Below are 11,137 nucleotides of genomic sequence, written 5' to 3'. Positions count from 1 at the left end.
CTTGCATTACATGATAAACTTGAGCGTGGCACAGATGGGTCCTAGGTATTATTCTAAGATCAAATGCATCTTTTATGACTGTTCGATGGCAACAGATGAATGAAAAGGACATTCTACTTTTGAGTGGCAGTACATCCTTTCCTCATGTAAAAATGCATGCATTCGGGGGCAATATTTGTGTCAATCGTAATCTCAATTGTACACAAAAGAAAATAAAGAACATCAGCACTTTCTCTAAAATAGTGCCCTTTTTAACTTTGAGCATAATTCTCTTGTATCTCTAATTCCAAGGAGAATGCTTGCCCTTTAAGTATAAATGAAATATTATTTTCAGGCATGGATTTTTGTTTGCCAGTGAAATGATTAAAAAAACATATATCCAAACTGTTTATCATAGCCGTGATACTGCCTGGTTGCATTAACAAACAGATTACTAATTAAAAGAGACATTTAGAACATGGAACTTTTAAATCTCAGCCAGCATATTTAGCTCCAGTGAAATAAGGCTATTTATTAAAATAGTCTAGGGCTAGGCATGCAATCAATTCTACTTACTGGGCTAACTGCACATATCCAAGTATGGTCATCTGGGGCAGTGCTTGTTTCTTTTCTAAAAGGAAGGTTGCTTCAGCTTGTTTTTATGCTAACTTCTTTTAAGCAGTGCAGATGGTAGAAAGAGTGGATTCAAGAATTTATTTTCACAAATGTTTGAGGTTTGAAGCAGTGTCTAGTTAGAGCAGTTTCGGAGCAAGTAAGAAAGGGTCTCTATGTGGCTATAGGAGGCACTTGGTCTTCTGCAAAGATGAAAACAGCCTTGTTATATAGTAAAAACTTTGTTCTCTAAAAGTCAAAGCCACAACACAAGTTTATATTCCACAGCAGTTTTTCTAACGGGAGAAGATAACCTTCTAGAACATTGTATTATCTTGAGAACGAAGCATGCGGCAATCATTTGGGATGTGCAGAGAACAATTATTCATTTCCTTGCTTAAAAGGAGCTGCTTTTCATGTCCATGCCTAAGAGAACTGGAGCAATTGGATAGGAATTAGTGGGGGGAGATAATGTAAGATGTAAGATTCAGCATCCTCCATCCAAGAAACATTTTTTAAAATCCTCTATAGATTGTGGTGAGGAAATCCTTCATGAATATATCTTCTCTTCTCGCTTCCTCCCAGAATGGAAACAGGATTTTGTTTTCCATTCCAGCCGTCCACTAAGAAAGCCTTTCTGCAGTTGGTTTGCTATGCATCTGCTGGTGACATGACGGGATTAGAAAAAGCTGTACTGATTGATTCTGAGTCCAGTTTAAGTCTTAGGAGCTTGCGGGGGTTCACATCAAAGTCTTCAGTGACAGCCAGCTTGACCTTGCCATTGTGATTCTCCTTGATAGGCTCTAGAAAAACAACATGCTTGTTTGCACTGATCTTGCGATTTGTTACATCTGTGACCGATGGAGTGGTACTAAGAATAGATGATTGGGCACTGCAGTCTGGAGGAGGACTTGTAGGCTTCCTGCAGCACTTAGAGCAACAGCACGGTGTAAGGTACAGGTACATCAGCACTAACACCAAGCTTACAATACACCCTAGAAGGGTTGTGAGGCTAGTACTGAAAGATTCCACTAATTTGGAGTAGTGGACTGTCACGTTAACTTCGTATGTTTCATTGACCTTTTGGAGATCACTGATTGCTATGCACTCATAAACGCCTGAGAACGAACGGATGGCATTTATGATCTTTAAGCTTCCATTTTTTAAAGGCTGATGTGTCTGATCACTGTGCTGGGGATACATGAATAATTCATGGCGTGGGGAGATCCACCTGTAAGTGGTGGTGTTGTCTTCAGGGAGGCTTGTGTTGCAGTCTATTACCAAGGATTCTCCCACTCTGCACAGCACTTCTGGAATGTCAAATTTTCTTTGGTTCCAAGAGCAAATTTGAAAATATTTATTGTAATTGAAGGTCTTAATTAAGGAGAGCATATTGGGGTAGGCTTTACAAGTGTGCTCCTCTATGAAATCCTGCACAGAACTGAAACCGCGATGTTTCCATTCCTGGAGCATCTCCTGGAGAGAGCAGTCACAATTCACAGGGTTGTTGTGAAAATATAAGCCATTTTTAATGTACGTAGGCAAACTTGTTATTACTTGAATAGGAATGCTGCTTAGGTTGTTGGCAGAAAGATCAAGCGTCCTTAGATAAGGATGTTCAAGTTTTTGAATAGACTCAAATGGAAATTTTGTTAGCCTATTCCAACTTAGATAGATCTTTTGCAAATTGATTAATGTCATGAAAGCTTTTTCATCTACTTGCACTATTTTGTTATTGTAAAGGAGAAGCTCTTTCAAGTTCACAAGGTCTTCAAAGTAGTATTTTTCCACAGTCTGCAGATGGTTGGAGGACATATCCAGGTACAGAAGGTAAGTAGCGTTGCGAAACACATGTTGGGTGATGTTTTTTATTTTGTTGTGGCTAATCCTTAAGGTTTCAAGATGTGGTAAAGTAGTCAGGCAATAATCATGAAGATGAACAATAGCATTGTGGCTGAGATCCAAGGTGATAGTTGTAGGAGGCAATGGAACAGGGACATGCCGAAGGTTTTTCCTGGTACAACTCAGGAGATCAGCAGTACAGATGCAGACTTCAGGGCATCTTGTGAAAATGGAAGCATTGCTTAAGATGCTAACTTTAACACCCAGGTCGAACAGTACCAACAGCTTCCCCAGGAGTTTACAAATAAATAGAGTTAATGTCAGCACACTCATTATGAAATGATGGAAATCCACTCTTTTCTGTCAGCAAGATCAATCCAGACTGCCAAAATAAAACTCACACTGAGCATGGTCTTTCGTGGAACACGGCGATGTGAACAGTTGAAAGGATTGCCGAAATCAGACGGGCCCCTTTTAGAGATTTAAAAAGTCTTCTAAAATGATTTGTGCACATTGCAGGAAAAAAACACAATGACATCCAGGTGAAAAAGTCATGCAACTACTGTTCAGCATGCCACGTTAAGGCTTGGTACCAGTTTAGCAAGCCTCTGTGTTCAGTTTTTGCCCCAGATAATTTCAGTGGCACAGTGCATCTGTAAAGGTAAAAATAAATATGCCCTTGAGCCAAATCTCTTTGAAATTTACTTCAGGATCGTTGAGAATGTTTAAGGATGTGCCTCCAGGCTGTTTCTTTCTCAGATAACATATCTCTACGTCCATTTGAAACGGCAATTTTGATAACTTTATTGCACCGAAAAGTCAGAGCCATTTCTGCCTACTGTCCTTGGAGTCAGAGATTCCATTAGTGAGTCTGCATCCTGTGGTTAGGCAACTCCTGTATGGCTCCATCGTTAATGAGATTCAGGTAGAAGCCTTCCCCTTCCCTTCTGTAATCCCAAACAAAAATGCCAAAAAAGCAGCTCTTACCCCGTTTCCATATTCTCTGGTTTATACTGAGCAGCATCACTCCTTCCTGCTACTTGAATCTCTCAGCCAAGCTCAATCTATGCAAACACTTCCTTCCTTCTGCTATTTACAAGCAGCCCGTGAATACTGACAGGGAAAGCCTAGTGGGCCTAGAAGCAATCTTATTGGCTTGTGTTAAAAGGGAGTGGTGTTAGAAAGGGAGGAGAGAGGAGAACCGGTAATGAAGACCTTTTATTTATTTTTTTTGAATGGCATGTAGATTCTTTGTTATGCCAGGCAGAGGCAGAGAAATCCTTCTAAGACCGACTGACCAAGAGGCAGATAAGAACTGCAGCAACTTCCACCGGTGGTTGCAACTGCAGGAGAAACAAAGAGGGAGAAAGAAAGAAGCAGCTTGCAAAAAGAAGGCAGGGTATGTTCTGATTAAGCAACTCTTCTGCTTCTCTTTTCAAGCTGCCTCTACAAACTTTCAGTTTAATAGCTGTTGAATCTGGTCTTCATTTTTTGCATGGCTTTGCAACGATTAAAAGAGGAGACAACCAAGATTGCAAATTTATTACTTTCTCTATTTCACTGAATGGGATATACAGTATGTTTGGCATTATGTTTACAACCCTTTGTGATGTAAGCACTTGAAAAATTGTAGGGTAGTTAGGAACTTGAATCAGGAGTGAGGTGTACAATAGGCAATGACAACTGAAGTATAAAGATGAAACAATGCCCACTTGTGATCACTGAGGTTAGTAGGTTTTATCAGTGTTCGTCTACTCAGTTTGTCTACTCAGGCATAATCTTGCACTTTCAAATGGAGACAGGCACTATTACACATTTTTTTTAGTAATTGGGTAGATTCTAATTCTTTCTCTCCCAAAAGTGCACAAACAAAGCAAAGTGCCCTTTCTTAGCATCAAGGCTTCTGTTTTCATTGTGATACACTGCATTTGAGCCTTTCATTGTTATGAAATTAAAGAGTGACTTCTTTGACACTGTTGTGTGAAACCTTCCTCACTGGAATCTTGATCAGGAAAACTCACTGAGAGCTTTTCTGTTGCTATTTTGCATCATCATCATGGTCCATTCTTCCAGATGTATAGCTTTCAGTGCTATGTGGATTTTGGTGTATAAGTACAATGGTCACAGTAATGTATGATTTCATAATCCTACCAATGGCTTCTATGGGAGCAAACCTACCTTGTTTCACTGGCAAATTCACTGGCAAAGTTGTACAATAGAAGTAATTAGATCTGAGTTAACAGCTACTATCTGTACGCTAGTATAGTCATATAGAAGTTCTCCTCTGCTATGCTGGATGAAACCAGCCTGTCCCACAATCTAGGAAGTTGTCCTGTTGCATTCTGTTTATTTGACTAAATAAATGGTTCTCTAAAGCCCTATGTTTTATTTTCAAGTTGTAGTAATAAAAAATGTTTTTCCATGCTGTGAATATCAGACGTTGCCTCACGCTGAGTCAAAGTCAGGCTACTGGTTCATATGGCTCAGTGTCACCAATGTTGACTATGTGAATACTAATCAAGATTTCATAAAGTTCAGCTTATCTGGAGATGGCAAGGATTGAAGGTGGAACTTCTATGTGCGGCACATGCCCTACCACTGCTACTTTGCCTGCAGCCCTGAATCTGACTCATTGTAAGGTAGTTCCCTATATTCCTCCTCTGCTCTTGAGCAAATGGCTAGGAGTGTGTCCCCAATATTCAAGAAGTTGCTTCTTTTGTTCCTGGATATTATGAGACGTGTTAGTGCAGGGGTTAGAATGCAGTACTGCAGGCTAACTCTGCCCACAGCCAGGAGTTTGAGCCTGACCAATTCAAGGTTGACTCAGCCTTCCATCTTTCCAAGGTCAGTAAAATGAGGACCCAGATTGTTGAGGGCAATATGCTGACATTTGTAAGCCACTCAGAGAGTGCTGTAAAGCACCATGGAGCAATCTAGCAATAGCTATTGCTATTGCTATATTGCATCTTACCTTTATTAGTATCTTGTGTTAGTTTAGAAGTCACTGCCTTGCTACTGTGTGACTGATTTTACCAAGATGTTAGCTACAAAGTTATTCTCTAGGCCAGGGGTAGGCAACCTTGACTCTTTTATGACTGTGGACTTCAACTCCTAGAATTCCTGAGCCAGCATGGATAGTTGCTCTGAGAAAAATACATTTTCAAAACTAGATAAAATCCGTTATAGCCATTATTTTTTGTTAGAATCAACCATAGCACATCTATATGCTTCAACACTTCACTATTTTTTCCATCATTTCTATTTGCAAACAATATTTCTTGTGGTTTTCTTTTAACAGTATTGTTATCAGTAATTATCTGGACTTTCTTCCTTTCACATTTGTCTGTGGCTGATCTATTAATAAACTGCAGCTTGTTTTCAGAAAACTGGATGTTCAAGTGCAATAAACAACATCTGGTAACTAAGATAAAAAAAATAGGCAGAAACTCCAGATATTTATGGCATACTTTTGGCTGGCCAGAAAGCTATTCTTGCTCTGAAGATTCATCAAAGACCGAAAGAGATTGCATACCATTGAATTACCCTTTGCCCCCTGCACAGTTGAAGGTGGTTGACCAGGCATGTCGGCAGAGTAATTGCAGGGGCAGTTACAGCAGGGCCTGGGGTGTAATTTCCAGGGAGACCTAGGCTGCTTTATTTGAAGGAAGTGAAAATCAAAACCGAGTAATTGGTTTCCATTAAGGTAGCAAATGACTAATTTGGCTGCTGCAGTTGCAGGATATGATGGGCACTTAACCCTCTGTTTTCCAGTTGAAGGAGTTCTGCTCTAGAAGAAATACTTGCCAGATGCCTGTATGCAGCAGCTACTTTTAAAGCTGGACTTGAATACTGTATACCAGTGGTGGCGAACCTATGGCACGGGTGCCAAAGATGGCACTCGGAGCCCTCTCTGTGGGCACGCGCGCCGTCATCCCAGTCCTAGGCCTTCAGCTGGGTTTTATAAAACCTTTTCGCTTTAGGCCTCCGCCACTGTGTGCAAAAAAAAGGTTCAATCAATCAGTCAATTTCAACTTCTTGCGGGGAAAAAAAAACATCTTGCAAAGTTGGAACTGATTGATTGAACTTTTTAGTCCCACCCAGTCTGCCGTTACCATCGCAGACACGCCCACCCAATGGGCCACACCCACCCGGCACCCGACGATGCAAAAGTGGGTTTGGGGTTGCAGTTTGGGCACTCGGTCTCTAAAAGGTTCGCCATCACTGGTGTATACAGTAGGTAAAGGAAATGGTTCTATACTTCCTCTTCCCAAGTGTTCTTTCTCATCACTTTCTCACAGGTCTGATTTTTATCCAAAGATTAGATCCATTAATCTTGGCTTTGGTTCATTAAGGAAAGTCTTGAATGAATTTAAATGTTTTTACCCTTTTTTATTCTTTAAATTTTAGAATGATGAACTAACTTGCCATTTGGTTAAAAACCTGTATTTCAGACCTGATATTTGTGGTCACAGAAACAACTTAAAAGTGCTGTAGAAACTATAATGTCTTCACTTTAAGACTAGACGACCTGAAAAAAAGAAAATGCAGATCATGTAAACATTGCATTAGCACTAAAACAAAGTGGATGAGAAAGAAGATTGCTCAACCTTGATCTTTTTTGATACAAGATGGGGTAGGGGGGAGAGAAACTCCAGCTTTCAAAATTTTATTATATTTTAAAACAATAAAGTAGAATTCCAATGGTTCTTGAGCCGGCTTACCTCAAATAGCTGATAGCTATTACTTGCTGATGAATGTAGCACTTTGTAGCATAATTACCATGTAGCATTTGCTTGGATTAGTAATCTTTAAAATATTTCAGTGTTTTCTTAACTTCTCTATTTTGTTAGCATTTTGCTTAATGTGTCACTCAGAAAGGAGACAAAACCTCCTTTGGGTGAAATATACCCCAAAACAAGCAGTATTGTAATTTTATTGCTTGTTTGCAATTACCTTCCCCTCCGTGGTCCAGTTATTATGTAGCTTTCATAAGAAAATGGAACTTGTGCTGGAGACAAAGAACAAACATAATTTTCCGTAAAAGATATTTATTAGATTTGTATCCCACCTTTATTACTTTATAAGTAACTGAAGATGGCAAATGTACCTAATATTGCTTCCTCATCCTATTTTCCTTACAACAGCAACCTCATGGTTGGTGTATGATTGATATGCAACATTTTGAATCTGTGTATCCATCAGCATGATTTGACCTTGCTAGATCCATAAAGTTGCTGTTTCATACAGTAGTGGCCAAAAATGTGGAAACCTTTTGGAAAAAGTGTACAGTAGAAATGCCACCTTTGGTTAAGTTTCCACCCGTTTTTCTTCTGATTTCTTTATAACTGTAGCCTTGTTCACTTAATAATACTATTTTACATCGCTTTCTGGGCAATCAGTCAACTCTTTACACCATTACTTTAATTTTATTACGTTTTACAAGCTGACTAAATGAAAGAACACAAAACACCCCAACCAACTTGATAGCGATCATATAACACACTGACAAATGTCCTCCTCTCAGCTTCAATACATGACATCAGTAACTGAATCCTACTGTGATCTGATTGGCTCATTGCCAAAACAAGCTGACACCTCATTGGCTCTCTAAATATTCATGCTCATTGGCTACAATCAGATAAAGGAAAGCTACCTGATATCAACCTAAGGAAGTTGTGCTTCCTTTTTCTGGTTATTTGGCTATAACATTTCATCAAATACAAATAATTGAACAAACTTTGTTGCATTACATTCTTGATTAAATTATCTTTCCATTGATATATACTTTTATGGTACTTCTCCAAAGAAAGTGGTGTTATTAGCCATCAAACCTCACTTTTCCCAAAAGGTTTCCACAATTTTGGCCACTACTGTAAGTAAACATAGTAAAGTGAGCATGAATGTCAATGCCACATAGCTAAAATTAATTGCTGCAGTGATGAGCATTATCTCTATACTCTTGGGGGGGGGGGGAAGAGAACTCTAAACTGGTTCTTATGAAGCAATAAATGTCTAGGCGTGTTCCAGAATGTATATGAAGATTCACAAAGTTGATGGCTCTATCATGCAATAAATGTATGCCTCTATGCCAAAAATTTACACATAAAGAAAAATAGCTCTACTCCAGTTTTCTTTTTAGCCTATTCGTATTCCATTGGGGGGAATTTTTTCTATACATGTCTTTTCCAAATGCACTCTGCAGGGGTATTTTCAAGAGAGAAAGTAAACGTCTCTCTTGAAAAGTATAAATGTAAAGCAGATTCCTCTTGTGTGGAGAGATAAGCAGGAAGCGTCTGGGCTATATTCAGTTACATTTAGCTACCAGGAAGAACTCTGCTGCCTATAATTTCATTAGATCTAACCTGCTGAAAAGGGACATTCCTCCTTTTCAAGTTTTTTCAAATATTTTCAAGCGCTTCAGTCACAACAAAATGGAAAAAATAGCATAACTTCCTAACAATAGCAACGCGTTGGAGCATGAGAGCACCTAGTGGTTTTAGAATAACAGAATTTTCCTCAACTGAAAAGATCAAATTTGGCACAAAACATTTTGATGGCTGCAGTTAGCTCCATCTTCTGATTATTTATGATTGAGTTTGGAACCGTATGCGTGTATTGTTTCAAATGCCTCCCTTTCCCGAGGGATGTAGTCCTATAGTTCCCTGGAAACAATATTGAACCAGGTACTTCTGCCAGAACCATCTAAGGCACCGGGAATATAGACTTCTTAGGAGGCAAACAGTTTCCTCCTGTCATTCCCTCATCCTCAGAACACAATCGCGGGTTGTGGCCCTCTTAATTTTTGGTGAGCATGACCATTTGTAGCAGATGCACTGCATCTGTGATGCTGAACTCAAAGAATCAGAATGCAAAGATTCTGACAAAGGAAAACTGTCACAGGGTTCTTCTTAATATGACAGGAAGATTTACATTTGCAGGATGTTGTTTTACTGAATATAGTAGAGGTCTTCTCTCATATTGAGAGAAGGGGAGCCTAATATTGATGGAAAGCTCTGAGGCAGCTGAGTCCTCAGCTTCCCCGAACCCATATGCTGCTGTAGTTTAGCAAACCTATACTTTTGCTCTTAATAAAGGATTCGGGAAGACCACTTCTATATTTTGTCTTTATTTGAGGAAAGGAGAACCCAACCACAGTCATCCTAGTGGACAATCATTTAAATATGAGCCAGCAGTGTGCTGCAGCTGCCAAAAAAGCCAACACAGTGCTAGGCTGCATTAACAGAGGGATAGAATCAAGATCACGTGAAGTATTAATACCACTTTACAATGCCTTGGTAAGGCCACACTTGGAATACTGCATCCAGTTTTGGTCACCGCGATGTAAAAAAGATGTTGAGACTTTAGAAAGAGTACAGAGAAGAGCAACAAAGATGATTAGGGGACTGGAGGCTAAAACATATAAGGAACGGTTGCTGGAATTGGGTATGTCTAGTTTAACAAANCAGTGTTCCAATATCTCAAGGGCTGCCACAAAGAAGAGGAAGTCAAGCTATTCTCCAAAGCGCCTGAAGGCAGGACAAGAAGCAACGGGTGGAAACTAAGCAAGGAGAGAAGCAACCTAGAACTAAGGAGAAACTTCCTGACAGTTAGAACAATTAACCAGTGGAACAACCTGCCTCCAGAAGCGGTGAATGCGTCAACACTGGAAGTTTTTAAGAAGAAACTGGACAGCCATTTGTCCGAAATGGTATAGGGTTTCCTGCCTGAGCAGGGGGTTGGACTAGATGACCTCCAAGGTCCCTTCCAACTTTATCATCATCAACATCATCATCAACATCATCATCATCATCATCATCATCATCATCATCATCATCATCATCATCATCATCATCATCATCATCATCATCATTATTATTATTATTATTATTATTATTATTATTATTATTATTATTATTATTATTATTATTATTATTATTATTATCTTCAGAAAATAGAAGGAAAATATAAGATACCTCTGCCCTTTTCCCAATAGCCTGGCACGGTGCTTGTTACAGGTACTAAATGTACTGCCTTTTTAAATGCAGTGGACACCACCCTCTTACTGGCTGAAATGTATTGGCACTTGAGCCAGAGGCAAGGACATAAGCTCTCTCGTGCTTTTTAGGTCACCTCAGTTTAAAAATATTTCATTGACATGGCAACTAATAGATGTAAAGAAGGAAGAAAGCTTTGCAGAATGTGGCGGAAGAGGTGGTATTTTTATTTACTTTATTGGGCTTGTAATTCCAGTCACCACCAACGCTGAGCAGCTCATAATGCAGAATCTTGAGGCCCATCGCCTTCTGGGTTCAACTTCCAAGAAAGAAGGTATGGGTGGATGATCTTACAGAACAGCTGAGCAATTCAATTCCACTGAACTATTATGCAGAACTAAGCAGTGAGTAATGGGCATACTTTGGAGATCAGAATAGAGCCCATGGGTTATTCTGGTATTTACAAGATGCCAAGGCACAGAATCAGTATCTTTTTATTTCAAAAAAAAAAGTTAATACATACTTGCAGCTAGACCACAGCAGAAGGGGAACTCTACTATTCTTCTCTCTAGAAAGGAAAAGCATTGTTTTAAATTTAAGCCCTGGAAAGCTGTGGGACCTAGGCAAGGAACAGAAGCCTCTGGGAAAAAGGTTGCAGACAACTATATGCAGATCCAGGATAGCTTCAGAAACTCTTTTTTCAAGCAATA

The 11,137-nt window shown here is 39.4% G+C and overlaps 1 protein-coding gene across 1 annotated transcript; it reads right to left on the bottom strand.

Annotated features, from left to right (window-relative positions):
* Positions 1 to 1,242: 1,242 nt before the first annotated feature.
* AMIGO3 (adhesion molecule with Ig like domain 3) lies at positions 1,243 to 2,839 on the bottom strand. The gene has a single exon (XM_015817318.1). It carries the CDS (start codon positions 2,764 to 2,766, stop codon positions 1,243 to 1,245), a length of 1,524 nt encoding a protein of 507 aa, XP_015672804.1. The 5' UTR covers positions 2,767 to 2,839.
* Between the last annotated feature and the right edge of the window lie 8,298 nt (positions 2,840 to 11,137).

Source organism: Protobothrops mucrosquamatus, unplaced genomic scaffold (assembly GCF_001527695.2).
Source record: "Protobothrops mucrosquamatus isolate PMUCROS unplaced genomic scaffold, P.Mucros_1.0 scaffold574, whole genome shotgun sequence".
Classification (NCBI taxonomy): Eukaryota; Metazoa; Chordata; class Lepidosauria; order Squamata; family Viperidae; genus Protobothrops; species Protobothrops mucrosquamatus.
This window is presented reverse-complemented; position numbering and strand designations above follow the sequence as displayed.